Raw genomic sequence first — 18,383 nt, 5'->3', positions numbered from 1 at the left:
TACAGGCTCTGACTCCTCCTAGATGGGTGCTCTAGAGACATCTGGAAAATTCTACCATGCCAGATAAAATACCAGGACAAGACTTACTAAACTGCACTCCAGGTCTGAGCTACAAACTAAACTCCAGTCTGTCTCTGGGCTACAAACTAAACTCCAGTCTGAGCTACAAACTAAACTCCAGTCTGTCTCTGGGCTACAAACTAAACTCCAGTCTGTCTCTGAGCTACAAACTAAACTCCAGTCTGAGCTACAAACTAAACTCCAGTCTGTCTCTGGGCTACAAACTAAACTCCAGTCTGTCTCTGAGCTACAAACTAAACTCCAGTCTGTCTCTGAGCTACAAACTCCAGTCTGTCTCTGAGCTACAAACTAAACTCCAGTCTGTCTCTGAGCTACAAACTAAACTCCAGTCTGTCTCTGGGCTACAAACTAAACTCCAGTCTGTCTCTGGGCTACAAACTAAACTCCAGTCTGTCTCTGGGCTACAAACTAAACTCCAGTCTGTCTCTGGGCTACAAACTAAACTCCAGTCTGTCTCTGGGCTACAAACTAAACTCCAGTCTGTCTCTGGGCTACAAACTAAACTCCAGTCTGTCTCTGGGCTACAAACTAAACTCCAGTCTGTCTCTGGGCTACAAACTAAACTCCAGTCTGTCTCTGGGCTACAAACTAAACTCCAGTCTGTCTCTCAACTACCTTAAACTCAGTCACAGACACCTCTCAGAGTCCTGGTTGAGACAGAATGACTTTAAAAAGGAGTTTATCTGTTACAAACATTTTAATTTGTTTCACCTCAATCAAAATGGAATTTCTCAACTTAGATCCTGAGACGCAATGACACATGTCCTCTGAACTCTGTCACACTCTTCATCTCACATGAGCGGACCACAAAGGCGAACAGAACAAGCAAACTGCATTCACAAGCCTTCTGAGGTACAAAAATAAAGCTTTCTTTTGAAAAGACATTCACATCCAAAAATGATGGAAATGTCTTTTTCCTGTTTATTTACTTAATATTCACATATATATATAATTCTTTTTACAAAATAAAAAAAAAAAACAAAAACATTATGAAACGGAAAAAGCTAACAAGTCTGTGTGTCAAAGGACAGCAGAGGGGGTAGAAGAAGCCATCCAAACAAATATCAACTACAGTGCTCGAGTGTGAGTGTGTGTGTGTGTGTGTGTACACACACTTTTTTTTCTTTTTTTTTCTTTTTCCTTTTAACACACACACACACACACACACACACACACACTCATCCACACACACACAAACACACAAACACGTGTGTGTAAGACATTGAAATTCTTAAAATTAAAAAAAAAAAAAAAAAAAAAAGGGAAAATGCACAGTACCAAAAGAGAGAGTCACAGACTAATAAAAGAAAGAAAAAGAAAAGAAAAGAAAAGAAAGAGGTACAGTTCTGGCCATCGGTACAGAAAAGTCTCACTGTAATAACCTGCTAAGGGAGTCTCAGAGGACTTGGGGGATGTTGTGTGTTGTAACGTGCACTTGCATACGCTGGGTGACCTCTGCATGAACCTTGACCTCTGCACTTTGCGTTTCGCTGTGGTAACCCTGGATTCATTTAAGTCTGCCGTGCTACAAAGCAAATAGAAAAACGCTACACCACGGTGGTCCGTCATCGTCCGGCGAAATGTTTCAATATTCCTCCTTCCACAGCTGGAACAAAAGCTTCTATAATCAGGAATCAAATGGAGCTAGTGGGAATCAGTGTTTGGTCTATATACACAGAGAGAGGCTTCACTGAAAGAAACAGCCCTCATCTGACTTCACAGAGCAATGATCACACAACGGCCACCCTGAGAATACACGGGCACGCACAGACACCAGAGATCATGAATGCACACACACACGCGCACGCACACGCACACACACACACTAGCACGCACTCAGATCTCACACCAACAAGGTCATTAATCTTCATACATTTATATATTTATATTTATATTTGGTAAAAAATAAACTTCATAACTGCTTTTAATGTTTTAGGGACAGACATCTTCCTGTCCAAAATAAAATTTGTTAAAAACTAAAGGGGGAGAGGAAAAAAAAAAAAAAAGATTGTGTGTGTGTTTGGGAGGGGGGGGGGGGGGGGGGGGGGGGGAACTGAGTGACAAATCAAACATGCACCTGCTCCCTCCATCAAACCTCTCTTCTGATTTTTCCCCAAAAAGAGTTTTTCAGGGGGGAAAAAAACCCTTTAGAAAAAGAGAAAGAAAGAAAGAAGAAAAAAAGGGGGAAAAAAAGGGCATTACTATACATACAACTGGGGAAAGAGGGATTATTTGTCATTCAGAGCACAATACAAGCTTACAAACTTCAAACAATCAACACTTGGCCTCTTCAAGGGCTTTGTTTCTAGAAGCTTCTGAGCCCCACCTCCCAGGCCCCCAGGCCCCCAGGCTCCTGGCTCTCTGTGTAATAACACGGTGTTGCCGGCTGCGCCTGCACAGTTACTCCACAGAGAGAGGAGAGAGGAGAGAGGGCGCGTGGCAGAGGAGAGGAAGAGGAGGTGAGGGACTGAACGGGGGGAGAAAGAGGAGCCTGCCCTGCGTCAGCAGGGAGGGACTTGTGAGCCATCCGGGGGAGGCGCGCGGGAGGGGGGTGTCAGTTGCCCCCCCAGCTGTAGCTGTTGTATGCGGATTTGTTGATCTGGGACTTTTGCTGAAGGGAGCTGTTCTGATTACGCTGTCCAGAGCCACTCTGAAAGACAACAGAGAGACACACACACACACACGTTAGCGGTGTCGGGATGCCAGCACACCGGGCGCACACACACACACCAGCCAGACAGCCAGTTGACTGACCAGTTCACCAGCTTCCTGCTCACTGTCATATTTAACACATTCTAATTCTTTCTGACGTTCAGGTACACTGACCCCTTCCCTTTTAACCCAGTGACCTCATCAGCACCATGCTAGTAATGCTAATGTCTCCTGTTCAGCCCTCCATGAATCTCACATTACAATTACAGACTCTGCTCCACCCCCCACCAGATTCCTCCTCCTGAACTCCTGAACCTCCCTTGGCTTTCAGATCTCGGCTCAGACGTCCAAGGTCGCTCTGTGGGGGGGTTGAGGCTCTAGAGTATAAACCCACAACCTCCCGGTGACTGGGCCAGTTCTCTTACGACTACACCATTACCACCAGTTCTGTGTGCTTTGCTGGTGCCCCGGGGCCGAGCAGGCTACCAGCCCCGAGTGCGGTCATGACCCACGGTCAGGTGCACCTACCTGTCCGTCCTGCTGCAGGTGGTGGTGAAGCATCTGAGAGTGAGGCTGCTGATGAGTGGCCAGGATGTGCATGAAGGGGGCGGGGGCATAGCCCGCTGCAGCAGGGGGGTTTATGGGCCCACCGCTGCCCAGAGCAGAGGGTAGGCTGAACGAGGCACCCGGAGTCCCAGTGTGGAAACCCTGCTTGTCAAAGGACTACAGACAGACAGACAGACAGAGAGAGAGTGAAAAAGGCATAACGAGATGAAACAAGGTTAGAGATTTCAACCTAACTGGATGTTAACTGAAGTCCTGCATCAGACAGTAAGGGGCGTCTCACCTGTGTCTTTGTGTAAACAGAGCCTGAGATGTCAGGAACTCCTGTGTTGCTGGACGTTACAGAGACCCCTGAGGAAAAGGCAGCAGACAGAGAGGAGCATGGTGCCAATGTTAACAATCGAATCTCACGTCTCAATATCAATGGGACAGAGGAAAACAGTACTAAAGAGATGGAGACTCTGATCTAGAACGCTGTGGGGATCCTGGGTGAGGCAGGAGAAGGTCTGATCTAGAACCCTGTGGGGATCCTCTGGGTGAGGCAGGAGAAGGTCTGATCTAGAACCCTGTGGGGATCCTCTGGGTGAGGCAGGAGAATGTCTGATCTAGAACCCTGTGGGGATCCTCTGGGTGAGGCAGGAGAAGGTCTGATCTAGAGCCCTGTGGGGATGCTCTGGGTGAGGCAGGAGAAGGTCTGATCTAGAACCCTGTGGGGATGCTCTGGGTGAGGCAGGAGAAGGTCTGATCTAGAACCCTGTGGGGATGCTCTGGGTGAGGCAGGAGAAGGTCTGATCTAGAACCCTGCGGGGAAGCTCTGGGTGAGGCAGGAGAAGGTCTGATCTAGAACCCTGTGGGGATGCTCTGGGTGAGGCAGGAGAAGGTCTGATCTAGAACCCTGCGGGGAAGCTCTGGGCAAGGCAGGTGAAGGGCAGTTGTTTACTGAAGAGTAAGGTTCAGTCTGTTTATGGAAGACCATTACATGAGGGAAAATGTAAAACAGAAGGAAGGGGACAAAAAAGAGAAGATGGGAAAGGAAGGAGAGAGAATGGAAAAACAGCAGGATCATTCTCAGGACAGGTTCTGAGATGAAGGTTTTGACTGAATGTACTGGTCGGGAAATAAACTTCACAAATCAAACCAAACAAGTATAGAACCGAAAATCTTCACTACTGTTCCATTAAAACAATTCTGTTCATGACAAATTTGTGTGAGAGAGGTCACTTAAACAAACAAATGATTCAAATGGTCCAAATACTCTACAAACTCAGACAAGCAAACAATATTTTCTATCATTATTCTCTTAAATAAAAAGCTGAAGTGCCATAAAGCTCCCCCCTTTGACCAAACTCTCATTATTTTTTCAGTCAGACAGCTGTGAAACTCTTTCCTTTGACCAAACTCTCAGTATTTTTTCAGACAATCAAACAGATGGCTGTACAAGTCTTCCCTTTGACCAAACTCTCAGTATTTTTTCAGACAATCAAACAGATGGCTGTACAAGTCTTCCCTTTGACCAAACTCTCAGTATTTTTTCAGACAGTCGAACAGACAGCTGTTAGTTGCTACAAGGCGAGGCTAAGAGTTTCCTAGAGAGGAAGAGACACGTCTTCACATACATATTAAAACAAACCATATTATCATAAAAATATATCAGTATATAATACTACATTTGGAATCTTTCAAAAGAAAACACCAAACCACACTGATAATAAAACCAAGGCATAATAATACTGAGGACGCATTTTTTGGGCTTCATTCTGAATTTTTTTTTTTTTTCAAGTTTCCTTCCAAGACAAAACGTGATTAAAACCATTCTGGTCTTCCACTGGCCAGAGGACATGGTTTATCTCAGAAGAGTCCACAGTTTGAAGTGTGTAAAACAGACACAAACCAAGGGAGTCCGAGATGAAGTTTGTTGAAGTAGGGCGCTGACAGGAAACCCTGGTGCACTGACTGACCGTGACTGGTCAGGTTTCGCTGGCGTAGCTTGCTTCAAGACATAACTCAACAGAGACGCAAGTGGTTGACATGGCCTGTAAGCTCTCTCTCTCTCTCTCTGACAGACATGTCACAGCTCACACTGGTCAAACAGACAGACAATAAACAATCATTACCTAATATCTGACAAAAATATAGACTGATTGGTCTATCCACCAAGTTTCTCTCTGACCACTGAGCCAGTGAATCGTTTAATCTCTGATGCATTTTTGAGCGGCCGAGAGCTCCCATAAGGACACCAGAAATGACAGCTGGCATTGTGCCAACTCGGCATGTTCACCAGGACACAAGCCCTGTCACAAGAGACTCAAAACAGAGAGTTTGTGTTCAGCCCACAAAACGCAAGTGGTGTTTGGGGAAATCAATTAAAAAAAAAAAAAAAAACAATCTGAAATTGGTTCTGGACAGATACGAGAGTGACACGCACACACACACACACACACACACACACGGTCTCCTCAGAATAACCAACGGCGGGGGGGGGTAAAGCCAAAAGAAAAGCCGGAGAGCGACAGATGCAGCGGTCCGGCGTGTGCTCATGTGTGGCAGTGAGGATGGAGGCGGGTGCTGCTGGCCAGGTCGAGCTGGGCTTGGAGTCAAAGGCAGAGTGAAGAGTATGCGTGGCGGACAGGGCAGGCCTTCCACGTTAGGGCCGCGCTGGGCATCCACTGGCCCTGAGGGCCTCAGCTTTAGTAGCACTGTCAATGGCATTTACCTCAACACTGACTGGGCACAAATGAGAGTCAAAAAACAGAAGGCAACCTGTCAAGGCTGTTTCAGTCCAAAACCAACACCACCTGTGGACATCTCATGGTTGAAGAGGGTGTCAAAAACTAACCAAACAATATCAGCACCGTGAGAGTGCTCTGTGTGGAGTGGCAGTCCCTTCCCACCGCGTTCCTCCGTATGAAAACACACGACAGAAGACCTGCCGCTGACCGGAACGCCAGGGGAGATGAAGAACGGAACTCTCAGGTCTTACGGAGGTAAACACGTCATTAAAGATATGAGTGATGGTGTGTTTCAGAGGAATGTGTTGTGTCGAGTAACTGAACTAAACTAAAGAACACTACACTTAGTGTTTTCATGTTCATCTTAACAAAGGGCGTCAACAATCTGAACACACACACACACACACACACACACACACACACACACATATATATTACACACATAGTGGTCAAAAAGCAGGAATCACAACAGAGGGCACTGGCCAATCACGTGCTGCCGAAACAGTACGCATGTGCCACAACAAAACTGCCCTGTAACGGTGAAACTGGGCGTGTGACACACCCATCCAGCAGCTTTGATTTTTCTACACCATGGGAGGGTTGACTGAAACGATCGGTACATTAGCTGTAACCTGCACTGAAAATTTACAGTTGATTAAACATGTTTCGCTGTGGTCCCAGACAGCAGAGTGCTCGGTGGACGACATTGTTCTGTGCGTAGAAGACTGTTTTCCCTGCTTTTTCTGAGGGGAGGCACACACCGTAACACAGGGTGCCTGCGATGAGAGCCAACTCACTGGTGGATATTTTGGAGTGGACCTGTCACACCCTCTCACACAATCACATCACCAGAGCCCCTCACACAGGATCACACCCATCACCTGGAGCATACAGTCATTATGCAGCATACAGTCATTATGCAGTTTGGCTGTGATTTGACTTCCCTTGGGAGATCCCATTCATCCTCTATTTCCTAATAAAAACAACAACAACAACATCAGCTTGTTGATCTGACTGGATCATAGAGGCTCGTGCCGAACGCACGCCAACCAACACTTCACGTCTGATGTCGGTGAAATCTCGACACTTGACCGCACGAGCCACAACTTTAGGCGACTCGGCCCAACCAGAATTCCTCCACCTGTCCCAAACAACACTGAGGTGTTTCTGCCTCCATAACCTCAGGCATCTCCTCTGAATGAGCTATTTCTACCTCGTTCAACCGAACACTTCTGTGTACATTCATACATTTTTCATCCCCGGGACCCCTGGAAGACACCTGTTTTTGTGGAAGAGGAAGAGAAGAGGAGGAGAAGATGCGGAAAGAGGCGGTGTGCTGGCGTGACCGTCGGGCGCCCCCGTGTGTGAGGTTAGTGGCAGTGAGGAGGAGGAAGGAGGAGGAGGGTATGGGGTTAGCGGGAGGCTGGACTCACCGACTCCCGGCCCGGTGACTGAGCTGGTCGGTTTGTTTTGCGCAGAAGCGGCGACGGCGGCGGCAGCAGCCACAGCAGTGCCGTAACCACCCTTACAGAAATCCCCGCTCCCTGCCGAAGCTTGGCTCAAATCCTCATAGCCTGCAAACAGTCAGACACACACAGTCACACACACACAGCCACGCCCCCCACAGCGTTAGACACACACCAGGCAGGGCAGAAGGGGGCGGGGCGGGGGGCGGGGCAGGGGTGGGGGGGGGGGGTGGAGGCAGAAAATAGCAAGCTGGGTGAAGTGAAATCGAAGAAAAGCTGCTTTTCCTGCGCTCAGGAGATGGAGAGACTGAAACCAAAATGCAACCAAAAGCCAAATCGAAACGAACAAAAAGGACTCCTGGATCACAGGATGAGTGAGTGAGGAGATAAAAGTGGAATCCAAAGACCAGTCAGAAGAGAAAAAAAAAAAAAAAAAAAAAAGGAGGAGAGGGGATTCAAAACAGGGAGAGAAGTACAGGAAGACTGCCCCCCAGATGGCAGGGGTGGAACTGACGGATGGAGATGAATGATGGGAAAGACTTCAGACATGAGCAGGTGGAGTGTGGGATCAAACTAATGACTGATACAAAAGCAAGCAGTTATGGATCCACTCCCTAAACCTCATCCAACACCACCATCACCCCAAACCCCCCTCAAACCACACAGATTACCTGCCTCTGAAACACACCTGGGAAAGCACCCCTGTCTGACCTCGCTTACAACACATTTTCGGGTTTTTTTGTTTTTTTTTTCCAAAGCCCTTGTTAAAATGAAATGAACCCAACTTTTGCACCATGCCACTTCTAATGAGCAGTTATTAGGTCATTTCCTCTTCCAACCACAGAATCAGTGGTATTCCCACTGAGAAAGAGCTGGAACACATTCTCTGATTCATTCTGGTCGGTGACAAACCGCAGAATACCACGGCCCCAAACCACAAAGCAACTGTTCGCTCTCGCTCCACAGCCGTGAAATGGTGGTCACGCTCAAATTTCATTCCTTTAGGAGTCTAGACTGGATGGGTTAAAACTACTCACACACACACACACACACTCACTCACCCCTGATCGGCACAGAGCTGGGGCAACTTTATAACCCTCTCCTCACAGCTAAGACAAACTCTTCTCTTTCTCACACATGGGCCGACATCATTAACTCTCAGTCCCTTTCTTTGGCTCATCATTTGGCAAAGCTGGTCTCATAACTCATAACTGATCGAGAGACACGATTAGGAAAGCTCTCCATTATTAATTGCTGTTTGCCACAAAGATTACTCTGCTGTTCTTTTCTTTCATCTCATACACACACACACACACACATACACACACACACACACAGCAGGGCAGACATTTCTTTCCAGCCGTGGTTAGTGTTCTGGCGTTCTGTGCGGTTAGGAAAGTTCGGAGAGACTGGACCCCTCTCCGAGCAGAGAGGTCTCTCAGCTTCTCCTCGCCTCTTCTTTTTGTTTTTTTGGCTGTTTTCTTGTCGAGGCCACCCTGGACCGGCCCGGACATCCCCTTCACAGAGCCTTAGACTTCCTGTCATCAGAGTGACATCTCAAGAGAGCCTGACTCATAAATCGGCACGCTTAACCGAGCAAGCGGTGGGTTTGAGACCATCTGCAGCTCTGTGATCGTTCGAGTGTGTGACTGCTGCCTCTGATCTCGGGGCGTCTGTGGGTTTGGCACGTTAAAGCCTGACCTCGAGTGCGAACGAGCTCATGAAATGCGTGTCTTACCCGTGCTGTATCCGTGGGAACCGTAACCACTGGCCTGCTGGAAGGGTGTGGCCGAGGCGTTCACCCCCACGTTCACACTGTGCTGTTTCGAAGACGTCGGCGCCACCTACAGGTGATAGACACTTTGTTAAAAGGGATGACGGGAAAAACTAAAGATTGACACTGGTCCACATTCTCCCAGAGCACAAATGCAAAATGATGGCAAACGTAGCCTCGGTGATATAAGGGCTTTTACTTTAGCATATCAAAATAAAAGTCCCACTCTCACTACAGTAAAGTGCAATGCAACTGACATGCAAATTAAGTCAATATTGTTATCTCCGGCTCTGACACCGTCTACAACCAAATGAGTCTGGCGTTAAGAGTAACTGGCTGTGGCTCTCACTCAGGACAAATGACAGCGAGGTGACAGAGGCGAAGAGAGACTGGTCTTACTGGGAAGACGGCGGGGCCGTACTGGAAGGTGTTGGGCAGGCCTGGCACGCCGGTGTAGTACGGCAGGCTGGTATAGCTGTACCCAGGCGGCAGTGCTGGGTTGATGAAGGGCTGCTGTGTGGTGTGGTGTGTCTGGGTCTGGCTCTGTTGGGCCTGTGCCAGTGTGGTGGCAGGAGCCGGAGATGACGCATCGCCGCGCCCAAACTTAGACAAGTCACCAGCTGGAGAGAGAGACAGAGAGAGATTTTATATGTGTCTGCCAGAGCCCAGCAAGTCCACTAGCAGAATAAAGGTCCTGCAAACAGCCCAAAGGAACGGGCATATTCCACTCAGGATACTGACAGCACATGTTCAGCTTCAGTCCCACGCCAGCCAACTTCTTACACTCAGTATCAAAGCGTCTGCACCAAAGATGAGCCCTAAAGCCCAAGCCCCGCCCGTCTAATGGCCCTAACCCCCCGGCATCACAGCCTCAGAGCCCTACACCGTCCTCAGTTACACACTCACACCACCGGCGTAGCAGCATGACAACGAGACTAAACTCAGCATTACGGGATGCCGTCTGATCGTTACAGAGGAGGGCTGCAGCCTGACAGAGGCCGTGGAGAGGGCGAGCGTGACGTTGTCATGGAGACCAGGATGGACTGACCTGAGTAAGGGTTGTTGGTGAGGCTGCCTTCCCTCCCCGTCAGTGCCGTAGTTGGGGTCGCAAACGGGATACTGTAATAGTCCTGACCGACGAGAGGAAGAGAGAGATCAGAAAAAAAAAAATCATCACAAAGTAACAACAAATTCACTAACGACCAGCGTCCACAGCAGGCAACGCTGCTGCTCGACGTCTGACTGAGATGATGGCTTAGAACATTCTAGAACATCCTATAAAGCCGACTGGTCTCCTGATTGCTTTGTGTAATCATGCATCCAAAATCACTGTGGTCACAAAACCAGTACTTAGGGCAACAATCATTCATTATTCTTAGTTTGTTTTTCATACGTGACGTTCAGTTTGTGAAAACTGGGTCTGTGTTGGTGATGTGGTCTTCCAGCACTGGCTGAACAACTGTTTCTGAGTGAATCTGCATTTATGAATATGCACAGGCTCGCTCTGAATGACGGATTTTCCCAAACCCCTCTCCCTTGTTCTCGGTCACGCTCTCTGAAGCACATATGAATAAAGCAGCTCAACACACCAGTGGGATCCGTGTCTGGAGCATCTGCAGGTCGTCATAGCCGTACATCTGGGGCTGAGACAGAGACAATAGGAGAAAATAAAGGATGAAAAACGTCATCCCTCACAAAACAACCACCTCCTTCCCGGACTGTTTTATTAACACACCCAGAATGACTCAGCCTGTCACCTTAGACAAACGCAAAATAACCAAAACAGCAGCCTTCACGTTAATAAAAAAAAAGAAGAATCAGACCTTTAGGCAGCACTAATCAAGGCTTCGGTGACAATACCGCGGGGAAGTGTAAGGCTACGTCACGTCTGTGTTCTGTACGGACTTTAAGCTCTACTCAAATCACCAGTAAATACCAAACATCTGGATACTGACATGGTTCCATATTACAGGACTGTGACGGGGCGGGTTCAGTCTGAGCTGGAGGCCTGAGGAAAGGTAAGAGGGACAGAGAGGAGTCAGTGGACTCACCGGGTAGGCGTGGAGGAGACCGGGGGCCATGATGTAAGGGTTGGGCAGCAGAGGGGGCACTCCAGGGGGCAGGTTTGGAGGTGCTTTCCCTACAGAGAAACCCATACAACAACAACAGAGTCAAAACAGCACAAAACACGAAAAGGATTCACAGCAACTACACGTGAAACGCTTCCAAAGGTGTTCAAGCATGAACCAAACCGTCGGAGGAGGAACAGAACATCTTCAAGACTGACAGCAGACAGAACCCAGCAAATATTTAGAAATTACACAGTTTCAAGACAGGGCTGAAGTTAAGTGTTACGAGGAAAGTGGAAGCTACGCTACGGAAGCTTCAGAAGGTTCCAGAACACTGAACAGAGAATTGTCGGTGCGGTTTACGCGCTGGAGCAGGGAGGCGGGCCGAGACGAGCAGGGTTCTGACCTGAGGTGGCGGAGCTGCGGGCTGACGAGGCCGTGGACGTCGCCGCGGAGACGGAAGAGGCAGAGGACGCTGAGGACACGCTGGTGCTGGCAGAGGGTACGGACACGCTGTTCAGACCCATGGTCAAACTGCTGACCGCGCCCAGAGTGGACTGCACTGACACCGAGCCGGCCGAGGTACCGGGGTGCGGTACCGGAGCGCTGTGGGAGACGGCGGCCACGCCCGAGGAAGAGGAGGGGGGAACAGAGGACGGGGCCACGGTGGAAACGGAGGAGTAAGAGGAAGAGTGCAGGTTGGAGTCGCTGTCTACGCTCGAGTGCTGAGGGTTTGAAGGAAAGAGGGATGAAAAAAGGCAGGGTAGAAGAGGAGGAGGAGGAAGAAGAGGAAGGGTTGAAAAAAAGAGAGAAAAAGAAACAGTAACATTAATGTACAAAATATGATTCTACTCAGCATAAGAGTGAATGAGCAGTGTGACGTCATGCTAGACGTTTAAAAGGTCCTGTTCAGACTCTCTGAAGTCCATGCAAAATCTCATCTTATGACAAATACTGGTTCCTTTCCTTTTTCAACCACTGAAACAGTAACCCTGAACACTGCTTTCTCAAATAAACAGTTTACAGGGACGTTACACAAAACTGAAGAGACAGGTCTGTCTCCACCGGGCTGCAGCACACAGCGCTCAGCTGAAATGTGTCAAATATGAGAAAAAGGAAAATACAATTCCCACAATGCTCTTAGTGTAAACTGTTTCACTTAGACAGAGTGTAGCTGTAATTATGACTGAAAAATACCCAGGACAGTAATTCTTTTGCTATTGCTTTTGATCAATCAAACCGCTGTCTAAGCTATCACCACACATATTCACTCACTTGCTCACACACACACACACACACACACAGTAACGTACCAGCAGGCTCTGGTTGGACGTCCGGACCGTAGAGGGGCTCAGACTGTTCTGCTGGGCAGGGAGAGAACTGGAGGAGAAAAATGGGAAACACTGATCTGAGACCTTTTTACGCACACAGCCAAACTACACGAGATGCGCAAAACCTCGACCTCTCATTATAGTTCAACAGTAGATTACTTGTGTGGGGGCGGGGCCATCGAGTTGGAGGCGGAGTCTTCCTGTCCCAGAGTACTGAGTGGCGTCTGATTGGATGTGGAGAGCAGGGAGGTAGCGCTCGGTGTTGCCTCGGCCAATGAGGCTATGTTAGACACTGCAGGAGGGACAGCTGAATCCAGGGCCTGTTTCGCAGACAACGCAGAACCTGCTACAGCTACGGCACAAAACAGGAACGGAGTTAATAATAATAATAATAATGACACACAAAGTTATCCACAATAATGACACCACGCTGCAAAACTACAAAAACATGGGATTAAAAAAAAACAACTATTTATAATATGTAAAATATTGTGTAATAAGTTTCACAGTAATCACTAGAGCGGAGTAGAGAGGTGTAAAATGACAGAAACGTTACAGAGCTGACGCTGTAGTCCTGACGCGAGTCATTTCTGAAATCAGGCCACAGAAACACTCCGCTCTCAGTGGAGAGAATGCACTCAATAAGCCTCCCCCCTTTTTCTTCCCTCTCCACAGAGCAAATAACCAAAAACCCTCACTCAACGTTTTTCTCTCAACTGTTTTCTACTGAAACCACATCCACCTCAGCCAATCAGCGCTCTGGCCTGACAACGTCTGGGTCAAACGTCTGGGCTTCACTAGGTTTCACAGAGTCACCTGCTCAGGCTGCCTTTCATCTCTCTGATGTCTTAGTCTTTTACTGACACTGAGAACCGATGGATTTGACTCTGTGAGAGGTTAGTCATTTTATAAATCACTGGCCATATCACTCTGTTCTATGTATCTCTTTTCCTCACAAAAATAACAGGAAACACCACACAACCCACATAAACCCACAAAGGAAAGGCCTGTCTCAGCTCAATGCTCCTTAACTCCCCGCAGTCTGAAAAATCATCAGTCTGTCTGAAAGGCCTGCCTCAACTCAAGGCTCCTTAATTCTCCTCAGTCTGAAAAATCATCCGTCTGTTTGAAAGGCTTACCTTCCTGAGACTGGGTTGGTTGTACCGAACTGAATCCATTCTGTAAAACAAACAAACAAAAATATTACACAGGATTTAGAGTAGACCTGGTGATATGACTTTAGTTTGACTATAACTTGACAAAGCCAGGGCAAGAGGAAAAGAACCACACAGAGACCAGGGCAAGAGGAAAAGAACCACACAGAGACCAGGGCAGACGGGGAACACAGAGACCAGGGCAGACGGGGAACACAGAGACCAGGGCAGACGGGGAACACAGAGACCAGGGCAGATGGGGAACACAGAGATCAGGGCAGACAGAGAACACAGAGAACACGACTAGCAGAGGACACAGGGAACATGACTGACGGAGAACGGGCTGATGGAAATGACACAAACTGAGCGAGACCTAATAAGGGAATGTCAGAGAGCCAAAGACACAAAGCCATTGTCTTCTACTGAAATGTGCTCTTACCTTGGGCTGCATGTCTTTCTGTGGAGAAGAGGAGACTGAAGGTGGGTACCGGCGCGTCTGATTGGCTCGCTGCTCATACAGCTCCATCTGATTGGTGTTTGACAGGGCAGGGGCTGGCTCACTGGACAGACAAGACACAGAGAGTGAGAACGTAATTCACCAAAAGAATAGCATCAAACTGACAGATTACACTGAAGTGAATGATCAGACCAGTCTGAGAGGTAAGTCAGACACAGTGTGAAGTGAATGATCAGACCAGTCTGAGAGGTAAGTTATGGTGTGAAGTGAATGATCAGACCAGTCTGAGAGGTAAGTTATGGTGTGTAGTGAATGATCAGACCAGTCTGAGAGGTAAGTTATGGTGTGAAGTGAATGATCCGACCAGTCTGAGAGGTAAGTTATGGCGTGTAGTGAATGATCAGACCAGTCTGAGAGGTAAGTTATGGCGTGAAGTGAATGATCCGACCAGTCTGAGAGGTAAGTTATGGTGCGTAGTGAATGATCCGACCAGTCTGAGAGGTAAGTTATGGTGCGTAGTGAATGATCCGACCAGTCTGAGAGGTAAGTTATGGCGTGAAGTGAATGATCAGACCAGTCTGAGAGGTAAGTTATGGCGTGAAGTGAATGATCAGACCAGTCTGAGAGGTAAGTTATGGCGTGAAGTGAATGATCAGACCAGTCTGAGAGGTAAGTTATGGCGTGAAGTGAATGATCAGACCAGTCTGAGAGGTAAGTTATGGTGTGAAGTGAATGATCAGACCAGTCTGAGAGGTAAGTTACGGTGTGAAGTGAATGATCAGACCAGTCTGAGAGGTAAGTTACGGTGTGAAGTGAATGATCAGACCAGTCTGAGAGGTAAGTTACGGTGTGAAGTGAATGATCAGACCAGTCTGAGAGGTAAGTTACGGTGTGAAGTGAATGATCAGACCAGTCTGAGAGGTAAGTTACGGTGTGAAGTGAAGTGAATGATCAGACCAGTCTGAGAGGTAAGTTATCGTATGAAGTGAATGATCAGACCAGTCTGAGAGGTAAGTTATGGTGTGTAGTGAATGATCAGACCAGTCTGAGAGGTAAGTTATGGTGTGAAGTGAATGATCAGACCAGTCTGAGAGGTAAGTTACGGTGTGAAGTGAATGATCAGACCAGTCTGAGAGGTAAGTTACGGTGTGAAGTGAAGTGAATGATCAGACCAGTCTGAGAGGTAAGTTATCGTATGAAGTGAATGATCAGACCAGTCTGAGAGGTAAGTTACGGTGTGAAGTGAATGATCAGACCAGTCTGAGAGGTAAGTTACGGTGTGAAGTGAATGATCAGACCAGTCTGAGAGGTAAGTTACGGTGTGAAGTGAATGATCAGACCAGTCTGAGAGGTAAGTTACGGTGTGAAGTGAAGTGAATGATCAGACCAGTCTGAGAGGTAAGTTATCGTATGAAGTGAATGATCAGACCAGTCTGAGAGGTAAGTTATGGTGTGTAGTGAATGATCAGACCAGTCTGAGAGGTAAGTTATGGTGTGAAGTGAATGATCAGACCAGTCTGAGAGGTAAGTTACGGTGTGAAGTGAAGTGAATGATCAGACCAGTCTGAGAGGTAAGTTATCGTATGAAGTGAATGATCAGACCAGTCTGAGAGGTAAGTTATCGTATGAAGTGAATGATCAGACCAGTCTGAGAGGTAAGTTATCATATGAAGTGAATGATCAGACCAGTCTGAGAGGTAAGTTATGGTGTGTAGTGAATGATCAGACCAGTCTGAGAGGTAAGTTATGGTGTGAAGTGAATGATCAGACCAGTCTGAGAGGTAAGTTACGGTGTGAAGTGAATGATCAGACCAGTCTGAGAGGTAAGTTACGGTGTGAAGTGAATGATCAGACCAGTCTGAGAGGTAAGTTACGGTGTGAAGTGAAGTGAATGATCAGACCAGTCTGAGAGGTAAGTTATCGTATGAAGTGAATGATCAGACCAGTCTGAGAGGTAAGTTATGGTGTGTAGTGAATGATCAGACCAGTCTGAGAGGTAAGTTATGGTGTGAAGTGAATGATCAGACCAGTCTGAGAGGTAAGTTATGGTGTGAAGTGAATGATCAGACCAGTCTGAGAGGTAAGTTATGGTGTGAAGTGAATGATCAGACCAGTCTGAGAGGTAAGTTACGGTGTGAAGTGAATGATCAGACCAGTCTGAGAGGTAAGTTACGGTGTGAAGTGAAGTGAATGATCAGACCAGTCTGAGAGGTAAGTTATCGTATGAAGTGAATGATCAGACCAGTCTGAGAGGTAAGTTATGGTGTGTAGTGAATGATCAGACCAGTCTGAGAGGTAAGTTATGGTGTGAAGTGAATGATCAGACCAGTCTGAGAGGTAAGTTATGGTGTGAAGTGAATGATCAGACCAGTCTGAGAGGTAAGTTATGGCGTGAAGTGAATGATCAGACCAGTCTGAGAGGTAAGTTACGGTGTGTAGTGAATGATCAGACCAGTCTGAGAGGTAAGTCAGACACAGTGCTGTTGCTCTAAAGGAGCTAACCTGCTAGCACTGCTATACAGGCTGTTCTGGGTCTGGTTGCCAGGAGTTGTCGTAGCAACGGCAGTGGTGGGGTCGTACTCAGGAAGCACGGGTTCTGAGCCAAACTGGAGGGCTCCAAACTGCAGGTTCAGTCCAGATATGTCTGCAGAACCGGGCATCTCCACTGCCATGGCTGGAATCTGAAAAAAAGAATTTCACACGTTGAGAGGGTCTCTCACACACGCGCACACACACACCCGTACAGGTACAGGTCTAATTACAGACAATGCTAAATACAGTGGTGCCATCATTAAGAAAAAGAGTCAGCGCAGCACTAACCTTTGAGGTGATGGAAGTCCTCTTCTTCTGCTGTCTGAGTTTGTGCTGTTGTAGGGGCAGAGGGCTGGACGCCTGCGGTTCCGCCGGGCCAGGGGGGATCTGCTGGCACGGGCCGGGACCCGCGGCCTTCTGGAGCTGGGAGGACACGGGCTGGGTCAGTGGAGCAGCGGGGAGGGCGGAGGAGGAGGGCGAAGCACTCTTGTCCTGCAGGAAGGCATCCATCATAGAGGAGGCAGTGGAAGTGGGTTGGTATGGCTGGCGTTTGGTGAAAGGACTGTGGACCTGAGACTCCGTCTGGGCCTTCATGTCTGTCAACAGAGAGCGAGAGAGAGAGAGAGTTAATCAGAGGGCAGAAAAAAGATAGTATTAACGAGTAACAGGCATATGAAAAGACCTTTGGTAGCAATGTAAAGGAGGTGTGGGGACAGAGAGAAAAAGCACAGATTAAACAGAAGACACAGAAATGAAACAGGGGCATTAGGAATGTAGAGGACACAGGGCAAATCCACCGGAGGGAGAAAAGCGTCAAGGCCACGGAGTCTGAAACAGTCTCATGTCCATTTCATCACAAATACTTCACAAAACAGGCCGTGGCACACACACACACACACACACATCACACACCACACAGACCAGCACCAGTACACTCACCGTATGGTCCCATACCATCCCACAGACCAACACCAGTACACTCACCGTATGGTCCCAGTGTGGCCGAGCTGGTGTCCCAGGTGGAGGGCCGTGTGTTGGGAGGTCCGGTCTGGGTGTGCTGGGCCGCCAGCTGGGCCAGCGCCTGGGCCGTCTTAAACTGCTCCAGGAACTGGGAGCCCGTGGTGGTCCCGGTGCTGCCCTTAGAGTCTGCGACCTCTCCAAACCCCTTATTCAGCATGTTCACCTGAGGAGTCACAACAGAGAGAATCACCACCTGTCTGAGCCACGTTAGACCAGAGGTACACGCCAAGGGTTCGGATTCTAGAATGTCCTATAAAAGGTGCTACAGGAGGCTTTGTTCTGAAACCGGAGTTTATTGTGGACTTATTTGTGTCTGTTCTGGGGTTTGTAATACGGGTCAACTGATCATCACTCACACGTAGCAGCCAATAAACAGATCCAATATTCGCCTTTGCTGATTATTAAAAGGTTCAGAACCAACTGACTCGGTAAATGACTGGATTAAAGAGTGGAGAATTTTGAGTGGGTAAGTACTGGGTTTGGATTACAGAGGTGAGAATTTTGACTGGTTCAGTACTGGGTTTGGATTAAAGAGTGGAGAATTTTGACTGGTT

The 18,383-nt window shown here is 48.0% G+C and overlaps 1 protein-coding gene across 1 annotated transcript in view; it reads right to left on the bottom strand.

Moving 5' to 3' along the window:
- Positions 1 to 2,132: 2,132 nt before the first annotated feature.
- Positions 2,133 to 18,383, bottom strand: part of ubap2l (ubiquitin associated protein 2-like) — a 31,255-nt gene continuing 15,004 nt past the window's right edge. Inside the window, exons 13-29 of the mRNA XM_030788765.1 lie at positions 17,794 to 17,992; positions 17,098 to 17,405; positions 16,780 to 16,958; positions 14,260 to 14,380; positions 13,806 to 13,845; positions 12,826 to 13,018; positions 12,649 to 12,715; positions 11,742 to 12,060; positions 11,318 to 11,406; positions 10,856 to 10,903; positions 10,315 to 10,396; positions 9,666 to 9,886; positions 9,231 to 9,336; positions 7,460 to 7,600; positions 3,581 to 3,648; positions 3,262 to 3,456; positions 2,133 to 2,731 (exon numbers count right to left, since the gene is read on the bottom strand). Of these exons, the coding sequence (XP_030644625.1) occupies positions 2,636 to 2,731; positions 3,262 to 3,456; positions 3,581 to 3,648; positions 7,460 to 7,600; positions 9,231 to 9,336; positions 9,666 to 9,886; positions 10,315 to 10,396; positions 10,856 to 10,903; positions 11,318 to 11,406; positions 11,742 to 12,060; positions 12,649 to 12,715; positions 12,826 to 13,018; positions 13,806 to 13,845; positions 14,260 to 14,380; positions 16,780 to 16,958; positions 17,098 to 17,405; positions 17,794 to 17,992 (2,472 nt within the window). The 3' untranslated portion in view covers positions 2,133 to 2,635. The remainder of the gene's footprint in view (positions 2,732 to 3,261; positions 3,457 to 3,580; positions 3,649 to 7,459; positions 7,601 to 9,230; positions 9,337 to 9,665; positions 9,887 to 10,314; positions 10,397 to 10,855; positions 10,904 to 11,317; positions 11,407 to 11,741; positions 12,061 to 12,648; positions 12,716 to 12,825; positions 13,019 to 13,805; positions 13,846 to 14,259; positions 14,381 to 16,779; positions 16,959 to 17,097; positions 17,406 to 17,793; positions 17,993 to 18,383) is intronic.

The sequence above is a fragment of the Chanos chanos genome, chromosome 12 (genome assembly GCF_902362185.1).
Source record: "Chanos chanos chromosome 12, fChaCha1.1, whole genome shotgun sequence".
NCBI lineage: Eukaryota > Metazoa > Chordata > Actinopteri > Gonorynchiformes > Chanidae > Chanos > Chanos chanos.
The sequence above is the reverse complement of the archived record's forward strand: the minus strand, read 5'-3'. Positions and strand labels throughout refer to the sequence as shown.